Here is a 21,393-nt window from a genome sequence, read left to right on the forward strand (position 1 = left end):
ATTGGAGGAAGTAAAAGGTTGGTGGGTAACTTTGGAATCGTCTAGTTGCTGACTCGATTGTTCAGGAATTGTGGTGTTCTGAACGACAAAGGTTGAGAAGAGCCATACGGGCAAGCCGATTGTCAATCCTGGAAGCGACAATGTGGCCATATGGGGTGCACCAACATCTCCCCAAGAGGAGAAGGGACTAGGATTTCCTCCAAGGGGAATTTCTTGGCTGGTGGACTCCGTCTGTAAGTTTATAAAGTAAACAACAAGGTAGATAAACAAACAACCTAGTCGCTCCCCAATGGAGTCGCCATTTTGTTACAGGGAAAAGTGTCTATACAGAACTGCTTATCCCACTAAGGTGTGGTAGCTACCTTAGAAACAAACAAAGTAAAGCTACTTTCGTTTTCCTTTATGAAAGATAGATGAGAGAAGAATAAAGGATACCAACCTCTGTCTTGTGCTTGGCTCCTAGTTCGATTCCTCTCTCTTATGATAGTCCTTTGCTACTTGCTTCCTTGTACACTCAGCTTCACAAAGTACCTGTAGGATCAAAGTAGCATAACACTATACAAGAACATGGATCTATTATCATAAAAAATCTAGGATCAGATGTAAATTGACCATACAAATGCATAAAACATAAATGAAACAAGAGTATGGAGGAAAACTTGAATAGCTTTTATTGATAATCAAGAAAAAGCCAAGAGAGTTACAACCAGTTGTTCTGACCCGACATCATCCTCTCAACAAGTAAGCCCTTCTTCACCTCATACAAAGCTTAGATCACCCAACACTATGATGTTGCCTCAAGAAACCAACAAAAATTCCTTACAAGATGCAAAATTCCCAGCCCCTAGATCTCTGGGATGAGGGATCCATATATAGATATCTGTAAAGGAGATGAGTCAGCTTGTGATTTGATTAGTGTCTTCCCTCTGATAGTTCTTGCTTCCACTTGGAGATTTATGATCTCTTACTCATCCTTGGCCGAATTCAGAGAGGCAAGTGTCACATGAGAAGTTTCTGGAAGATTCCATGCCTCTCCACCTCGCAGATTGACACTGCCATTTGTCACTTCTCGCCCATCGCACCCCATAGAATGGCTTTTTGAAATCCAATGCACCCACATAGTGTACTTAGGTGAGATGCAACGCACTTTGCCTATGGAGCAGGTGAAATGATCCTATTTTGACCAGTTTTGAGTAGTTTTACATGGAGAACTTCTGGGAGAAGCTGTAATCAGTTGACCTTGTTCCTTTAGGGGTTAGAACAACACTTTTAGGGACTTAGGAGCCCTTGGTTTATGGACATTTTATGCTTGGGGTTGCAGTGCCCAAAAATGTCTATAACACTGACTGCCAAAACTGCGCAAGGTAAAGTCTGGGCTGTTTGGACGCTAACTGACTGCAGGAACTGCGCAATGCATAGTCCAACCTTGCCCGCTGAGGACTGAAACTGTGCAATGCGCAATTTCAGTCAGTAGTGACATGCAAACCAACAAACTGCATTGCGTAGTTTTTGGGGCCAACAAGGCACTGCCTCCCAAAGTTGTGCAATGAAAGCCTGGAGGTAAGTGCTGGGCTAGACTTGCGCAATTTATGGAGGGAAGGCAGAGCCTTCACTTCCAGAAATGCGCAATGCTAGCTGGGCAAGTCAAGGTTCGGGCCAAGGTAGCCTAGACCCACCGAGTTGGGAAAATTTTAAGGATGGAAGTTTATCTTAAAGTTTAGAAACCTTGGCAAATCTTTCTGGTCCCTAATATGCAAATTGTAAAACTTTTGGTGATATTTTTGTAGAAACCTTTAGATTTCCAATGATTTTATATTAGTTGATATAATATTTTGGCAATTTTTAAGGTAAAATAATGGTGTACTATAAAATTTGGGTGAATCATTTTAGAGAAAAACAGAAATTGGTGAATACTTTTTTTGGAAAAAACATGGAAAAGTATCCCACTTGCAAATACTAGCCCCAAAAATTTTCCTGGTCGCCGACGAACGACTAAAAACATAAGAAGTTTGAATGCATGATGAAACTAAGTGTAAACAAGATTGAATGATGATGCATGCAAACAGTAAGTGCAGGATCCAGAAAACGGGAAATCATGCATGTGTGTGAAGTGGGTCGCCACAACGACGACCATCGGTGTAAAAACAATGTCATGCATGCAACAACAGTGAGATGCAACAAAAATTGAAATGGTGCTTCTACAAGCTAACATACATAAAAAAGACAACAAGTGCTCATTGAAATCAAGCAAAAAACACTCACACAAAGAGAAACACAAAAAGTGATAGAAATGTTGTGCAAGACATGAAAAGCAGCCCTGAAACAACTAAGTTGAAAGTGTCGAAGACTCCTGGATGCAATGTGGGATGTCAGAGTTGCAAGATCAATGTGAGGAATGAGCTCTACAAAGTCCGGTTCATAAGTTTTGACAAGATCGAGGTTATGACGCGCATGCCACAAATCTAGGAAAAAGTGACACTTGGCGAGAGGTTTCTAAAATGAACTTTGCATGTAACCTCCAACTGCTAAGAATAGATCCATAGATCTAGGGATTCCTTTTGCATGCCGCCTTTTGCTATTTCAGGTAGAGAAAACCATGCATGCAAATCAATTTTTCTCAGTCCTGGAGGGAACTGGTCAACCTAAAGGCACATGCAATAGCGTGCTTGACTGAGGGAGGGATTTTCACAATTTCTGAGAGGAATTGGGCTAGTTTTCCTAGAGGGATTGTGCAATTTTAGGGAGGAGCAGGTGAGTGCTGCCCAGAATTGTGCAATTTCTGGGAGGAGCTAGGCTGGTTGTCCCAGAGGGATTGCGCAATTTCTGGGAGGAGTAGGTGACTACTACCTAGAATTTCACAATTTCTGCGCTGAGCTGCAGTGTTGGGCCAGATTGCGCAATTTTCCCAAGGAAGACTGTCTATCTGTATTGTGCAATTTATGAGCCCAGCAGGCTGGCCAGTAGATTTCCGCAATTTTTGGAGGGAAGGTTGGTTCCCCTCCAGAATTGCGCAATTTTTTGAGGGATTTGCTCAGCCAAAAACTAGCCTAAGTCTCGAATGGCAGCCTATGAGGGGAGAGAAGAAAACTAACATGCACAGGTTGACAAGCTGTTGAAAAACCAATGAAGCCTGTGTACAAAATGAAAGACATGCTACTAGCATGGTTGGTAGGGAGGCTCCGAAATGAAGCTAGGAAAAATTATGGAGGGTGGTTGTAGCCGCTACAACATGTAATCAACTCTTCCCTCGATATTTGTTGTTCATAATGATGAAGTGAGCAAACTTTGGCATGAGAAATTTGGTCACTTAAATTATCACTCACTTAAAAATCTATGTAAAGAAAATATGGTGGCAGGTCCTCCTATGATATCTTTCAGAGATGGTGTTTGTTGCGGATGTGTACTCAGAAAACATCATGGGGATAGTTTTTAAAAACGTACCTCTTGGCATACCTCAACCCCTTTATAGCTTGTGCATAGTGATTTATGTGGTCCACTTCCAGTTGTTTCATTCTCTGGCTACAAGTGTTTCTTAAGTTTCATTGATTATTTCTCCAGATGCACTTGGGTATACTTCTTAAAAATCAAGAGTGAAGTCTTTAACATGTTCTTGGCCTTTAAGGCCTTTGTTGAGAAACAATCTAGACATGAAATTCTTAAGCTAAGATCTGATAATGGCAGAGAATATGTTAACAACAAATTCATCAAATTTTGCACTGAGCATGGAATTCAATTGCAACATACTATTCCATATACTCCACAACAAAATGGTGTGACTGAAAGAAAGAATCACACATTAAAGGAAATGGCCAATTTTATGCTTCAATCTAAAGGACTTAGTCTTAATTTTTGGGCAGAGGTAATTAACTATGCAAATTACATAGTAAATCTCACTCCTACTAAGGTTTTAAAGAATAACACTACAGAAGAAGCTTGGAGTTGTTGGCTTGATGGGGCTTAGACCCAGGTTCGGAGTTAGTTGCGCTAACCAATAAAATCCTACACTAATAAGGCTAGGTGCGTCGCTCATGGTGTGATTCAAACGAGGGGCGAAAGTGAACCCTCCACATCTCAACCGCGTTACCTGGAATATCGTGATAAGAAACATGTTAAGTAAATAGAAGTTCAATTGGAATATGAATTATGTTCATAAAAGCATGAGTGAATCTACCTGAATGCGAAGGACGAGAGAATTGGTAATAATTTCTGAGCCTCACACATCATGCAGGAGATCAGCCAAGTAGGGGAAGGGTGGGTGCAGGTCTTCAAATTCCTCCATGGAAATGTCGGCATTAGCTTCCACAAATAGCACGCCTTCACTCGTGCAGTCCACGAGGAGCTTACCAAAGGGCACTTCTCTCAATCTTCTGGCAAAACGATAGTAAAACACCAAAACCTTCGCCAACACTTCTCTGATAACTTTGGCGAGATCCTCGCCTTTTTTCGACGAATCGAATCGATAAAATTGAAGGACGGGAATAGGAAATCTGAGAGTCAGTGGATCATCTAGATTGGAAAGGAATAGCAACCCTTTGGGAGTAGGGAGGAGAGGAGGGACAAGGATAGCCGAATTTCTGGTGATTTTCATTTGCAGAGGTGCAATGAAAACAAAGTTGTGGAGAATCAGTGAAAGGCTATGAAGTGAGCCCGCAATTGAAGATCAACATAGTAGGATGCAGTGTGTTGCAGACACAAAGATATTTCGAGAAGGAGGAGACGCCGAAGCCTGCATTTGGTGAGATATATAAATTGAAGCCCACGTTTCTCAAGTGATGTTACCAATATAATGAATATCATGTGCAATGAAAGACTAACCATGAAAGATCTACAACAAAGGTGACTTCATATGTTTTTATGGAATTGGATTCTTAAATTTTAATTTAATTATTAATAAGTATGTTGATAGGTTGGTTTATTTGTATAATAGTTTTTTTTTTTTTTAATTTAAGGTAAATGGTATGGATTTAATCTTTACTAAATTTTCTAAAATATTAGTATATACCTCAATTTTTCTATAATATTTAGAATGATATATATAAGTTAAAAGTTGAAATTTATGAACAATTTTTTGTTTTTTTAATTAAATGTATTTTTAAAAGGACACATGTCAACTCCAAGTTAAACACGAACATATCATACTAGGTTGTAGAATCATGAGAATCTCGGTTCAAACACTATATATATATATATATATATATATATATATATATATATGAAAATATGGAAAATAAATAATTTAAAATAAAAACTAGTACAACCACATTATTAAAAATACAATAATAAAATAATACTTACATTAACAATAACAAATAAAAAAATAGCCATAAAAATCTTTGTATATCTTTCACAAATAAAATACTTCAATTTCCAGTTTAATTTCACAGAGAGATAATGTAATTAATGCACAATTTCCTCATTATTTAATATGGAGCGGACAAATTGTATTTAAATGATTATGCTAAGAAGCTAATAGACAAAATGACCTTTGCAATAGAATCTGGTGATACAATTTTAGATGAGATTGTGAATTTTTGTTGTTCAAAATACTCTTTTGAATATATAAATGGATTCAAAAAAGCCTATGACACTCAAATTTTGTAGATTAAAAAATATAATCTTGTGATTCTTAAAAATCTCTGCTTAATATTGAGTAAAATTAATCCTAAAAAGTAAAATAAAAAAGAGACCGTATAATTTAACTTTTCTATTTAAAACTAACAATGAGACGTGAAAAATGCATAGAAAAGAACCATATATAATTCATTTTGTCTTCGATTAACATGCAATATTTAAAAAAAAATATTAATGACCAAAAAAATATTTAATATCAATCCTAAATAAAAATATTTCTAAAAAATATTCTAATATCAATCATAAATTTGGATGGAGAATTTCCAGATAAATGACATTTGAAGGTTGCATTCGCTGAAACGATTTATAAGCATCATAGAGTTAAAACTATAAAAATTTAACCCCTTGTTTTTAACTAACAATTGGACGTGAAAAATGCTTAGAAAAGAACCATATATAATTCATTTTGTCTTCAATTAACATGCAATATTTAAAAAAAAAATTATTAATGACCAAAAAAATATTTAATATCAATCTTAAATAAAAATATTTCTAAAAACTATTCTAATATTAATCATTGAGATGGAGAATTTCTAGGTAAAAGACATTGAAGGCTGCATTTGCTGAAACGATTTATAAGCATCATAGAGTTAAAATTAGCAATTGCACTGAGAGATGCAAAGGAACTTCGATAAGAGAAGTCAGGGAATGTGGAAGGCAATAAACAAGTGGAATATATTGAAAATGAAATACAATCATTAAACACATAGCAGAACATAGGTATTCCCTCTTAAAGGTTTCTTAGGAAAATTTTGTGTCTACTGTGGATGGCTTGTGTTTTTTTTTCTATTTCTCTCAATTAATTAAGTAGAAAATCAACTAACTAAAGAATCTCGAATAGGAAAAATTAACAATAAATATTTGGGTGATGTTTTGACATTTGACAAACAATTCCAATGGAATATCTACATCAATTTGTGGATCATATGAATATTGTTCATGCAAAGGCTCAAACAAAAAGGTTGAGTTTGTAGCTTTATAGACCTTTCTTCATTTTTCAAGCAAGTAGGGAGTATCCAAATTACAGGTCAGAGATGACTCTAAATTGGTGATAGATTGGACATGCACAAATGTTGTGCTGGATAATGTATGTCTTTCCCCTCTATTTTAGGAAATTCAAAATATTGTTCTACAGTTTTCAATGGTACTCTTTCAAGCATAACAACAAAGATTGAATCAAAAGGTAGATGAATTATTAGATGAAGCTTTGGAATTATAGCCTAGCCTTTTTTGTTTTTATGAGTATTGGGATAGCTAAGAACTCATCATTTTTTGTATCTCTTTGATGTGCAAATTTTTCAGAGATGTTTCTTGAAACAAGTGGTTAAGCATCAACTTTTGTTATCATTATGGAAATGTTTTTTGTTTTGTTAATAAAAATGGTGAATTTAATGTCATAATTATAGTGGTTATTTGGACTTTTAGGAAGTGACTCTTTAGATATTGAATTTTGATGAGTCATTTTATATATATATATATATATATATATATATATATATATATATATATATATATATATATATATATATATATATATATATATATATATATATATATATATATATATATATATATATTCTTTGTATTCAACATTCAAGTTGAGAAAGATTAATTTCTACATTATCATCTTCCCAAACTAAATTTTTCCATCACTCTAAATCTTCAATATTAAACACTATTTATTGATATATGGAATTCTTATATTTGATGTAACATCCTCTGCTCATTGTTATCATTATTCCTGATGACTCCAAAAAATGTTACCTCTACTTAAAATGTTGTTTCTATAATAAAATAATTTGCAAGCAGGATTACTCAGTCCCATTTTTATTATCTAATGATCTCTGTGATTTGGTTGAATCTTTCATTACTCCATTTTTGCAAACAAATTTCATTGGGAATTTGGTATTTGGATGAATTAGTCATTGTTATAGGCTTGTAAACAATCTTATTAGGATAGGTTTATCATTCTCAATGACCTCTAATGAAATGAGTAAACAAGAAATGAAAGGTTGGGTGTAGAGCATGCTTGCAAAAGTGGGGAACTCGTTGTTTTCGTGACATTATGCAAAGGAGGGCATTATGGTGGGAAAGATAATTTGGATTTGTTATGAGGGGTGAGTTGGGTATATGCAATTTTGAACCCTAGACCAGCTAAGGATGTAATTTTGCTTCCAAATTAGTTATCTTGTTAATAACACATAAAGAGGGGGTACCCTCACAACTCGTTGACAAGTTAAAAGTTTGATGCGTTTGTTGAGATTAGAATGGTAGTTTTCAAAGTCTCAAATTATTTTAAGCGATAAGACATGATGAAGGCATTGTGAAAATTGATCCATTTAATCTTTATATAATATTTATTCTATATATGGACAATGAAATACAAGGGAAATTTGAGTTTCTATATATCTTCTAAAGAATGTAGTAGGAGGTTAAATTTAAGAAGAAAGTTACACTAACATAAATGTCCTAGAACAATGAAAACCCTTGCAGGCACAAGGTACATATTAGAGGAGTTCAATTTCTTTGGGGTTTTTTAAAATGACATGAAATAAATTCTGAACACGAAAATTATGAGGTATATGTTAGCTAAAGATATCACCAACACTAAGGAGAAATGAATTTTATCAATAAGCTATTGTAAATAGGAGAAAAAATCAGTTCACAGATAGAATTGTTGTATCAATGAATGTGGTGAAAGTACTTGTGAAAAACTCTGTGATCGGGACAACTAACTCGGGCATTTCTTTTAAGAAATCTTAGCATCTCTATGAAAAGGTTGTTGGATGAATACGTCATTCACATACAAAAGTCCTTTGCAAAAGAATTGAAATATTAGTTAAGATGGTTCTCCTGAGATCAACACAAGGTTCATCTTTGAACTTTTTTATTAACATTTTTGTTAAAATGTAATTAGGTCAATATTCTTAATCATAGGGAGTGTTTGGCATGGACCAATAAAACAAAACTCGATGCATTTTTTAATATGACACCAATAACTCAAGAGTTTATACTGTAACAACACAACAAAGTGGTTAACGGTCCTTTCCATATATAATTGTCAAGCTCAATATTTTATAGTATGGATCGTTTCTTATGTTGCATTCCAATGTTGCCATAATTTAGGATCTGCTCATAATACATTGATATTTACGTTGTTTACAATTAAGGAATGTGACAATAAAAAATCCCTAAGTCTTGAACTGATGAGGAAGGTATTTAAAGACAAAAGAAATGTCTTACGTGGAGCTAATTGTATGGTAGCTATATATGTATTAGTGACATGCATATGTCTTGAAGTGTAAGGGAGAAATGTAGGGTAGTTATATACCTAGGAGTAAGGGTAAAGGGAAATTCTTGGGTTTTCTCTGGGAGAGGAATGTTTATGGATTCAATGAATTTTGATTGTCTCTTTACTTGTATAGTGGAGAAGGATTTGTAGAAATATGATGCAGAATTGAAAATGCTCAAGAAGTTTGATCTAAAATCAAGAGACACAATCCTACTCTACTAATTTTTGGAATTCAATTCACAATTTAGAACAACAATTGCACACATGCAATATGAAATAACACACATGCACAATATTTTTCCTCGGGAAAGCAACTTCTAAAAACGACTTATGCCTGCTTGCATTAATCAGATGAATAGATATTTATTGCAAGTGAATAACCTATCTCTTTGCTAAATGAGAAGCTCTGACCCAGACTTAGTCAAATTTTACCTCAGCTTCAACCCCTATTTCCTTGCGCAATTCATGAGGAATTAGGCCCCTATTATTTAGGATGTTTCCTCCAATTGACTACACAATTCCCATGGTTGATTATCTGGTTACATGCAACACTTATACACTCAAGACTAGTCCACAATTCATGTTACACTGCCTTGGAATCTCCACCACAGCTGGGGAACTTGAATTCCCTACATGCACTAGCTATTTTGGGCTAATTGAACAATTAACTGGATTATCACTAAGTGAGACTTTTGTCCAACTGCACAACTGACCTTCCACTAGTTCTATCAACTTTGAGAACTAGTTTAACTGAAAACAACTTGAAATAACTGACCAGAGCTTCATTAATGTAACAATTTTTCAGTTCTTTGTGAATAAATAGAGATGCAAGAAAAACAGTTCTTTGTGAGTAAATAGAAATGCAAGAATCAGAACGACAAGATACTCTATGCTTATCCTTTTTCAAAATAGAAATTCGAACTGATTAACCACTCATGTGAATACGCTCATGGGTATTGTTGATCCAAATAATGACTTCAAAGTAAGTGGGTTTGGTTTTGTCTTTGTTTTCAATGCTAGAAAATAAGGAACTCTAAGTTCCTTTCCTCTTCTCTTAATTTCTTCAATTGTTTCATTACTTGATAATTATAGATAGTTTTCATTTACAGTGGCTCACTTTTGGAGTGGTTATCAGGAAACCCTACTCAAGTTCCTCAGCCTCAATATGTCGAAGTCCCTATCAAAATGCAGACGAGAGAAGAGAAAGGATTCATTGAAGGATGGTATGAATTCAATTCAGTTTCTCACTTATTTATATGCTTGGTTTGTTGAAATCACATGTATGTTCAATGATTTTTATAAAATTGATTTGTTTTCTTATTTAATGGATTTGCTGCTTTATTACTTTGTGTTGTTGTGGGTTTTGCGAGACATGTTGCTGATGGCGAGGATTAGGTTTCTCCTGGCCTAAAATGAATGGGATTCTATAGATGTACAATATTTAATAAATTAATCATGTTCTATGGTTATTGTAATATATGATTTTACTTGGTATTGAAGAGGGATATCTGTCTTCAGGTTCATTATAATATTTTTAGGAGTTTACCATTGAAAAAGTTTTATGTATGTAACTTGGTTTTAAAATAATATATTAATGTATGAATTTTGTATGGTTTCTTCTATTTGATTCTCAATATGAGTTTTGTCTAGTTTCAGGTTAATTTACTTTACCAATCATCATTTGTTATGTGTCTTATACGTTACATGTATTTTGGGCAAAATCTTCTATGAGTTCATAGGTAACTCTGATATTTTACTTTTGATTTGTGTTGAGATGAAATATAAGTCTAAGCTTAAATCTTGATTGTTAGGTGTCTCCATGGACTATTTAATTTTACTCTCATTTAAGTTTTCAAGATTAAAATATTGTTTGACAATGAATTCTCAGTGTTATGTAGGTTCATGTTCATGTATACACGACTTATAAAAAAATTATGCTTTATGAACCTTCTAGTGTTTAGGGGCTTAGCTTCTTCTTGATCTTTTTTATATTGAGAATTTATTTACACTTTGAATTATTTCTACTACTTAATGTTTCTTAAAAACAAAAGTTAATTTCATTTGGATGAATGAGATTTGAACTTGGACGTTGGACCTTTATCTGAATTAGTTAATTTCATTTGGATGAATGAGATTTGAACTTGGACTTTTCTCTGAATTAGTTAATTTCATTTGGATGAATGAGATTTGAACTTGGACCTTTCTCTAATAATTATTAACATAACTTTTTATTATTAAATGGTGTTGTTATTGAAGCAACAATTGTGTTCAGTGGGTTATATTGGATTGAAATTTACTTATTTATTTTTCAAAAAAATCGATTTTGGAAGTGTTTGAATTATTTTTTAATGGTCAAAATGAATTCAACACCATCAAAAATTCCTAAAAAATCTAAAATTTTGAAACTTAACAATTGTAACTTAGATTTCCAAAAATTTCCACTAATTTTATCAAAATTATACTCACATTTCCACTATTTTCTAATAAAAATGTCACCTTCTCATTAAACTATTTGTAAGTCATATTTTTGTTTCCAAAGAAAATTTAAACTACCTGTCATTAAACCATTTGTAAGTCATATTTTTGTTTCCAAAGAAAATTTAGTGCGTTAACTTCTCAGGGACACGACAGAAACTGAAACTCGAACTTGTGAGGTTACACTTTTTGGTGTTATGAAAAAATATCATTGGCATGGTAGTGAACTCATTGTATGTTCTTTACATTAAATTTGTACTAAAGGCACACACACAATGCCTAAAGGAAAGTCAAAGCCTTAAATTACATAGTTTTTCTTTCCTATTTTGGGGTGATAGGCGGTACTAAATTGGATCTGAGTACCCATCCCAAAAAGAGAGTTTTCCAAAAGGTGGATGTAAATTTTACATCTCTATCAAAGATTACCACTTTGGGTATTCCGTGTAAACGAAAAATCTCCTTCATAAATATGTCTACGATCTCCACAATTTTGTAAGTGGATTTCACGGGTATAAAGTGAGTAGTTTTACTCAATTTGTCTATTACCACCATAATTGAGTCATGTTTCTTTTTGGTACGAGGTAAGTCAATGATAAAATCCAGAGATATGGTCTCCCATTTCATTCCGGAATGGGCAATGGCTGCAACAAACCTACGGGATGTTGATGTTCTGCCTTCACCAATTGGCACTCCAAACATTTGGACAAATATTCAATGATATCCTTCCTTAACCCAGGCCAATAATACCCTTTTTTGATGGCTGAAAATAATTTCTGGTACCCTGGGTGACCAGCACATGGTTTTCTATGAAATTCATCCAATATCAATTGTTTAACCGAGTTTTGGTTAGGGACATAAATTTGTTTTTAAAAGTAAGAAGATTGTCAGAATCTATTTCAAATTCGGATGCTTCCTTTTTCAGCAGGGCCTCCCTTGTCTTTTTCCAGAGGAAGGTATACTCCAGATCTTTCATAGTTGCTTCCTTTATGATTTCATGGATATTTGAGCTTGCTTGGCTCATTTGGACCTCATAAATGCAATGTACTTTTCTGCTCAATGCGTCGGCCACCCAATTTTCCTTTCCTTTAAGATGTTTCATGTCGAAATCGAATTCGCTTAAGAATGTTGTCCATCTGGCTTGTCGAGCGTTTAAGCTAGATTGGTTGAAGAAATTTGTAAGGCTGCTATGATCAATTAATAGCAGGAATTTCTTCCCCAACTAGTGTCGCCACATTTTAAGTGCATGCACTACCGCTGTCAACTCAAGGTCATACACAAAATATCGTTGTTCATATTCCTTCAATTTATATGATTCATAAGCAATAAGATTTCCTTCTTGTGTCAGCGCTCCACCAACACCCTCTTTACTTGCATCTGTGCAAACCACGAAAGACTTTTCCGGATCTGCCACTTTTAACACTGGTGCGGTGGTAAGAAGGTGTTTCAGCTTTTCAAAACTTTGCTCACACTCGGCTGTCCATTTGAAAGCACACCCCTTTTTTTATAAGGAGGTCATTGGAAAGGCGATTTTTGAAAATCCCTCAATGAATCGACAGTAGTACCCGTCTAAACCCAAGAATGATCTGATATCAGCGACATTCTTTGGGGCTATCCATTCCATGATTGTTTTGATCTTCTTCGGATATACCGCTATTCCATCGGTTGAAATAACATGACCCAAGTACAGAATCAGATCTTTGAAAAAGTCACACTTGCTGAATTTAGCATATAATTGATTTTCCTGCAGTGTTTGTAATACTATTCTCATATGTTCTTTATGCTCCTCCTGATTCATAGAGTATATTAAAATGTCATCAATGAAAATTAGTACAAATTTATCAAGGTAGGGCTGGAAAATACCATGCATCAAACTCATAAAGGTGGCTGGGGAATTTGTGAGGCCAAATGGCAACACCACGAACTCGTAATGACCATAACGGGTATGGAATGTTGTCTTGTAAATGTCCTCCTCTTTTATTCTTATTTGATGGTAGCCCGATCTTAAGTCGATTTTCGAGAACACTTTAGCTCCTTGTACCTGATCAAATAGATCATCAATACGGGGCAAAGGATATTTATTCTTAATGGTTAGCTTGTTTAATTGACAATAATTGATACATAATCTCAGGGTTGCATCCTTTTTCTGTAGAAATAATATGGGTGCTCCCCAGTGAGACACACTAGGGCGGATATACTTTTTGTTTAGGAGCTCCTGAAGCTGCATTTTGAGTTCTATTAACTTAGGTATGCTCATGTGATAAGGGGCCCTGGATATAGGGGCTACACCCGAAATGAGCTCAATAGTGAAATCGATATCACGTTTTGGAGGTAAACCTGGAATGGATTCCGGAAACACATCAACAAATTCTTGAATGACAAGAATTTTTTCCAAGGAGGTCATTTTATTTTTGGTATTGGTAAACCCCACCTGAACAACATATATTTGATAGCCTTTTCTGATACATTTTCCTAACTGATTAGCAATAATAGGACGTAACTTAGTGCTGGTTTTTATTCCTTGGAGTTCCTTACTTTGGCCTGATACAAAAATAAAACTTACAGTTTTCTGTTTGTAGTCCACTAGGGACCAACATTTTTCCAACCAGTCCATCCCGATTAAAATATCATAAGAACCCAAAGGAAGTATATTAAGGTCAACATAAATAGGTTGCCCTGAAATGGTTATGGGACAATGTTCTATTTTTGTGCTTACCCTTCTTTTTGTCCCAGTGGCTAATTGAACTAGCCAAGGTTTTGAAAATTTTATGCTCAGTAGTTGACACTTTTCTACCGCCTTAGGACTAACATAGCTTAAGTAGCACCTGGATCAAATAAAACAGAGACAGGTTGCTTAGAAATCATACCTTCACATTCAATCATGGTGGATTGAAATTCTGCCTGATGATCATCAAGAGCAACGTTAATTCTGGGCATGCTCCTTGCCACTTCCCCAACCGTGGATGCTTCTTGCATATTTGATAATTGTTCTGTTCTAGCCCTGTGCGGACAATTTTTGTAATAATGGGGTTCTCTGCATCCCCAACATTGCAGCGACGGTTTTGATTGTTGATCATTGACATATCTAGTGACTCATTCTGCTGGTCTGTTCTTAGAATATGCAGTTTTGGGTTGATTCCTGGCTGGAAACTTGCTGAAAGGTTTTTGTTGTACATTCCTACTACTAGCAAATTTTGGGTGTCTGTTTGGAATCAGGTTTCTACCCTTCCTATTCAACCCCCCTTTTGGTCCTTCATTATTCTATTTCATTTGATGGTAGCAAATGCGGGCTTTCCGCATGGCATCGTCCATTGTCTTGGGGTAGTCAAATTCCAGTTTTTCCTTCATAAAGTTGGGTAAGCTACTGATGAAGTGCTGAATTTTGGCCTTTTCCTCTTGCATGTAAGGCACATAACATATTAAGGAAGTGAATCGTGCCACGTATTCATCCATGGTTAAGGTTCCCAATCTTAACTCGTGAAATTCTTTTGCTTTTTCATCATAATAGCACTCAGTTGGATACTTGTCTTTAAAATGTTTTTTGAAACTCATTCCATGTAACCTGCTCTTTGTCAATTTTTCTTACCGTCTTGATTTCCTCCCACTGGAGGGTCGCTTTACCCCTTAGCTGATAAACAACCAATCGTGCCTTCAGTTTGTCAGTGTACTCATAAATCTGAAAGTACTTGCCCATATCGATTAACCAGGCCTTCGTTGCCTCTTCAGATTCTCCCTCAAAGAGTGAGGGCTTGATATTTTTAAATTCTCCTTGTAATTCTGACTTTTGTCTTTTGGTTTTACGTTGGTCGGAGACATTGTCTGAACGTCCTTCTTCATCTTCCCTATGTTTTTCAGCTGACTCAACATTTTCTTCTCCATTCTGAGTTGTCGAGGTCTTTTCTCGGTCTTCCGCACTGGGGTCTGGGTGGCGTTGATTCTATCGATTGGAAAGACTTCTTAGAATTCTCTCCTGCTCTAAACGCAACCATTCATTATCTGTTCTTAAATTTGTCATTTCCGCAGGCAGCTGCTGTACAGTTTCGAGTAACATTGCATTAGCTTGCCGGGATTCCTCACCCAGTTGTATCCAAATATCAGATTAGCTTTCACATATGTTGTTCCAGGTGATTCAGGTGGTCCAAAGCTCCTCTGCATTCTAAACTTTCTTTTCTTTTCACAGTCTCTGTGTTTATACATACATTTACATAGTTAATTATTATATATATTTTTATATACTCAACACATTTATTTCAGGTATAATTGTACATATATCCCAGAGAGTCTCAGTGTACGAACCTAAGCTCTGATACCATTTGTAACAGTCACTTTTAACAAAAGTAATAATAATATATATATATATATATATATATATATATATATATATATATATATATATATATATATATATATATATATATATATATATATATCTATATATATATATATATATATATATATATATATATATATATATATATATATATATATATATATATATAATTTCATTTACCCAGAAACTTGGTTACCGATACATATTTATATTTCTGCATTTAATTTCTGATATGATTTATGGCTGTCGTAGAATCGGTCAGCTCACCCTCCAGTTGTATGTGCTTAATACATGCACAGATTACCATGTTGCCACGGAGGTTAGTGTTAGTGGATCACATGGCCACATCGGTACCTTGGCATTTACTACCTTTCTCTGGCTTAGTTGGTCCTCGTACGTTGGGATACATGGCGTGATCTTGGCCGATGATGCTATATTTGATCGCTACCTAGTTCAGCATTACAGTGCCATCTGCCCGCCTCACCTCCGTCGATTCTTGTCTGGCGATCCAACGGTGGTGGTTGTTTATGATTTTATCACCTAACTGCTTCCTCGCACCCAACGTCCTGTGGATTCAGTGTTACCTTTGGTTTGTGGCTTCTTGTTGCTCTGCAATGGTGAAATGATTTGTTGAGGGTTACAGTGGGGCAGTCCCTCCTTCTGCGGCTTGCACTGGTTATGATGGTTGGTCCAGAGAAGGAGAGTGTTGTTTGATACAGAATATCAATAGTTCTTTTAATTTTTTGGAAGACATGGCTCTTACCGAGGTTGACAGACTGTTGCCTTTGTCTAGATTGGGTCGAGGGTATCTCAGAGCGATGCCAATAGTTATACTCCAGGGTTCGGAAGGTAAACTTCGTTAACTCGAAGACTCATGAGTTTTTGACAATTTCTTGAGCTTAGAATGATTTATTAAGGGTTTCGGTGAATGTGCAGGTGGTCGCTTGGAGAGTACATCCTCCAGTTTCAGGTATCATTCTTCTTAAAATGAAACATGTGTTTTCACAATTTTTATCTCTGTTAGATAGCCAATTAATAATTTTATGTTTGAATGTGGTTTATGACAGGTATTCTCTTTACCCTATTCTGCTCATGCAAGCCTGGAACTTACCCTTCAAGATTCAAACTCTTATGGTTTCGCTAGTTGTTTCCAGGTTGGCATTCTGGTCCTCAACAGTTTAGTTAAAGAGGGGTTTAATGTTCCACTGAGTCGAGAGTAGAGAGCTGCCTAGATTTCTTGTACTCCTTAATTAGTTAGTTGTTTAAGCGAGCTGACAGACTCTGTGTATGGTTTGAGAAATATGGGGAAATTTACTCTCTTTTTTTTCCGTGGAAAAAAGCAAAATCTTTTTATTGATCATCTAAAAAGATTACATATTTGTTAAATCTTTTGCACGCCTGATGCACCCAAAAGTGCGATATGGACACCTGAAAAAGTTAACCGGAAACGTTAGCTCTGTCAGCTACAGCGAGTTGACCATCCTGTAACTTGCTGGCATAAGCCAGTAATACCTTCTCCCTACGGGGGACATTATAAAAACATAATCCAGCGGAACTGCGGAACCCGGGGTCTCCTTTGAAAAGGAAAACAACCCCAAACAGAAATTGTATGTACAGAGTCGTATTGTAAAAACAGAGAAAATAAAAACAGAGAGGAAAATTGTCTGTTTGTAGTACTAACTATATATATACAGGAACGGGAGAAAACAAAACTGAGAACTGTGTTACAAAAATTCTTTAAACTGCGAAGCTGCTACCAAAAAGGTGAAGAATTCTCGATCAAAGAGGAGGATTAAAAGGAGCCTGATGAGACAGAAGAATCTGCCCCTGTCTGGATTCTGCTATTGACCAAGCGCCCAGATCTTGCTGTAGACCGGCCTTTGAAAGCTGGTCTGCTTCCATGTTCTTCTCCCTGTAGATATGGCAGAAAAATAAACTGTTAAAAGTTGTCTTTAAATACATAATTTCTTCTACAATAGTCTTCAGGATCTGATTTCTGCAGGTTGCATTTCCATTAACCCAATTGATGACATTCTAAGAATCTCCAAAAATTTGTATTGTGTGGATGTTTCTTTGAAGTAACCAGCAGAGAAGCAAGCGCAGAGCAGATAGCTCAGCCAAATTGTTAGATCCAGAACCTAGCCCTACCGAAGCCTTTAGAATATGATCATGGTTCAGGTGAATGCATATGCCAGCCCCAGCTTTGTTATTCTGTGATGCTCCATCAAAGAATGCCCAAGGAATGCCCTCCATTAGAGAAACAGGCTTTTGTTTCTTTTGAGTGTCTTTGGATGTAGGGAGCGGGATGGCAGAGTAGATGGCGGCACAGCTTATGGCAATGGTGGTTGTGAGAGAGTCCTTGTCTTGAAACAGAGCTTTATTTCTTACTAGCCAGACTCCCCAAAAGAAAATAAGGGGCAAATTCCTCATGTTTCCCTCCGGATAGGATTTCCACCACTTCCTCCAAGACTCTTCCAGAGGATCCGAACCCCACTGAGCTTTTACCTTAAGAAGACAGGTTACCTCCTCCCATATTTTTTTTGAGACTGTACATACTGAGAAGAGATGATTGATTGATTCCTCTTCTGACTTGCATAAGGGACACCTCCCAGGCCCAACAAGATATCTGGCTTGTAAAATGTCCCAGGTAGGGACTTTTCTTTTTAGGATGCACCATAAAAAGATCCTGGCCTTTGCTGGGCATTTTAATTCCCATATGTTTTTCGCCCACCAGTCCGGGACTCCCCATCCTTTCTTTGCCATTAAGAAGGTATAACCATCTTTTGGGGAGTAATATCCTGTTTTGCCTTGTGCCCATATTAGTTGATCTGGTTCATCTTTTATTCTAACATTTGTGCGATGCAGTTCTTGGATGTAGGAAGCCCACTCGTTCTTCCACCTTAAATTTAAATCTAAGTCTTCATCATTCTTCCACGCCTGGCCCCAAATTGTAGAAAGCCCAACTTTCTCCACCTGATTTAGATTTGAAATACCTTTGTTATCAAGATGTCTGAGTAGACCAGGTGACAGTGCATAGGCTTCATTACAGCCAACCCATGGGTCTCTGCCAATTCTTATTTGCCTTCCATCTCCCACTTTCCATGCCAAACCTTGCTTAATCACAGTGAAAGCCACCACCGTGGCCTTCCATATGACTGAGGTATTCTTTACTTGCTTGTCTTGGCTTCGAATCCATTCATCTAAGGGAGTTGGTTCAATGTACTTCCTTTTTACCACCTTTGTCCAGAGATTCTCCATAGTGACAAGTCTCCATCCTGATTTGGCTGCTAGAGAAAGGCTGAATTCAGGCAGCCTTTTTATTCCCCAGCCTCCCCAATCTTTTGGTCTAGCCACTTTGTCCCATGCCACCCAGGGAAGTGCAGAGGATTCTTTTGAACCTGCCCAGAGAAATCTACAGCAAATTCTTCTGATTTTTTCCATTACTCCTTTGGGAATCCAAGTTAAGGCTGCCCAATATACGGGAATGGCAAGCAAGACAGATTTAATTAAAGTCAATCTGCCAGCGCTTGAGAGCCACTTGAAGCTCCATTGGGAAATCCTGGCTTCAATCTTTGCTATGAGCCAATTCCAATCCTCTTTTTTATAAGCTGCCGGGTTCAGCCAAAAACCCAGATATTTGAAAGGAGAGTCCAGAGGCTGGAGTTGAAAAGGAAAGAGATTTTCCATCAAAGATCTTTCTCTTCTGTTAAAAGCTGCCACACAGGCTTGTAATTTTCTAGAGTTTATCTGCATTCCTGTGGCTTTCAAGAAAAGATCAAAAATACATTTAAACTCCTTAAGTTCATTGAGGGAACCATTGGAGAAAATCAAGATGTCATCGACAAAAAGCAGATGAGTTATGAATAGATCTATTGCTACCTCAATACCTTTTACCTTCTCCTCTCTTCTTGCTTTATGAATCAGTCTGCTTAGCCCTTCTGCCACAAGGAGAAACAAGAGGGGGGATAAAGGGCAGCCTTGCCTGAGACCTCTTTGACTATTGAAGAAGGGGGAGGCAGCTCCGTTTATCAAAATCGCAAAGCTAACATTTGAGATACAGCCCATAATCCAGCTAATAAAAGAGTAATTGAAGCCCAGGTGGGTGAGCAGCATCCGGAGATAGAGCTAGCTTATTCGATCATAAGCTTTGGAAAGGTCTATTTTAAGAACAGCTCCCTTCTTCTTCTTTTGATTTACACTGTGAATTACCTCCTGTGCAACTCCAATGGCTTCGTGAATTTGTCTTCCATCCAAAAAACCGAATTGTTCCATTGATATATTCCTTGAGAGAATGGGAACAATTCGGATAGCTATTACCTTTGCAATGATCTTGTAAATGCAATTACACAGGGAAATAGGCCTGAAGTCTTCAAAACTCTCCGGATCATCCTTCTTCGGAATCAAGGCTATAAAAGTAGAATTGAAAGGTCTATAAATTTCTCCTTTCTGTCTAGATTCTTCTGCAACATCAGTAATTTCCGAACCAATTAAGTCGAAAAAAGTAAGAAAAAGTTCAATAGTCCATCCATCGGGACCTGGACTTTTATCTTTGGCCATGCACTTCATAGCAGCTTCAACCTCCTCCTTAGACACCGGGGTTGATAACTCTTCTGCTTCATCCTCTCCAACAAACCTGGGAAAACATTGAGCTGTTCTTATAACTTCTGCTATGGTAGCCTCTCCAGGGTCTGAGAAAATGTCCTGGAAGTGCCTCACTCCTAAACCAGAGAGTTCTGAGAAGGACCTTACCTCCCTGCCTTCTTCATCTTTAAGTCTCCAAATAGTATTTGCAGATTTTCTTCCTTTGGCAAAATTATGAAAAAATCTGGTATTTTCATCCCCTGATTTCAGCCAGATTGCCCTACTCTTAAGCCTCCATTCTTCTTCCTTGTCCAAGAGGATTTTGTTTTGAAGCTTTTCCAGGTGAAGAATTCTGTCCTTTGAGGCCTGAGAGTAGTATCCCTCTTCCTCAGGATTCTCCAACAACTTCAGCTCCTCCCTAATTCCAACCAATTCTTCATTCTGTTTTAGTTTTCTGTTCTTTGCCCATATTATTGTTGCTTTTTTCAGATTTTTGAGATTCTCCATAAACAGGAAGCTCTTGTTCTCTCTTGAATTTCTTTCAGGATGGTGCCACGTTTCCTTGAAAAGGTTGATGAATGATGGTTCTTGAAGCCAAGAAGGATTGAATTTAAAGGGGGAGGGAGGTTTTGGAGGGGGGCAAGAGAGATCAAGGAAAATAGGGAAATGGTCTGAGTTGCCAGTTTCCTCAACCCACTGCCTGAATAAAGGGGCTTTTGAGATTAAATCCTCTGATATCAGAAAACGATCTAATCTTTTGGCGATCTGGTCCTCCCCAGCTCTTCTGTTCCTCCATGTAGGCTTAAGATTGACCGGGGTAGGGTCAATAAGATTCTTTTCTAAAAGAAGATTAAGAAAGAAATCTGACAGAGGGTCTTCCCTAGCTGAAGGACCCCATGATTCAGCTCTGCCAATGGAGAAATTTAGATCACCCCCCACAATTGCCAAGGGGAACTTCATCAGAGGTTTTGACATCAATTCTTCCCAAAAAGTCTCCCTTCCTTGACATGGGCCATATATGTTTATAATAGAAATGGGATTGATGAAATCAGGGGACATCACCTCCATGCCCATAACTTGCTTCATC

General features: G+C 36.6%; 1 protein-coding gene and 1 pseudogene across 1 annotated transcript; both read right to left on the reverse strand.

Moving 5' to 3' along the window:
* Positions 1–4,213: 4,213 nt before the first annotated feature.
* LOC149253986 (benzyl alcohol O-benzoyltransferase pseudogene) lies at positions 4,214–4,588 on the reverse strand (annotated as a pseudogene).
* A 12,574-nt stretch (positions 4,589–17,162) lies between these two features.
* LOC149253987 (uncharacterized) lies at positions 17,163–19,790 on the reverse strand. Its single transcript, XM_089454649.1, has 3 exons — positions 17,809–19,790; positions 17,575–17,637; positions 17,163–17,244 (listed from the first exon to the last, which is right to left on the reverse strand). The coding sequence occupies exons 1-3, from the start codon at positions 19,788–19,790 to the stop codon at positions 17,163–17,165; spliced, it is 2,127 nt and encodes a 708-aa protein (XP_089310775.1).
* Positions 19,791–21,393: the final 1,603 nt, after the last annotated feature.

This window comes from Pinus tabuliformis, chromosome 7 (assembly GCF_031772625.1).
Source record: "Pinus tabuliformis cultivar Carrire ecotype Pingquan chromosome 7, CPIR1, whole genome shotgun sequence".
NCBI classification, from domain to species: domain Eukaryota; kingdom Viridiplantae; phylum Streptophyta; class Pinopsida; order Pinales; family Pinaceae; genus Pinus; species Pinus tabuliformis.

Coding starts and splice junctions, on each gene's coding strand:
- LOC149253987 (XM_089454649.1), bottom strand. CDS start 19,790: ATGGGCTGTATCTCAAATGTTAGCTTTGCGATTTTGATAAACGGAGCT. Junction 17,638..17,808: donor CTGCGCTTGCTTCTCTGCTG/GTTACTTCAAAG, acceptor CCATATCTACAG/GGAGAAGAACATGGAAGCAG. Junction 17,245..17,574: donor CAGCAAGATCTGGGCGCTTG/GTCAATAGCAGA, acceptor TGTCCCCCGTAG/GGAGAAGGTATTACTGGCTT.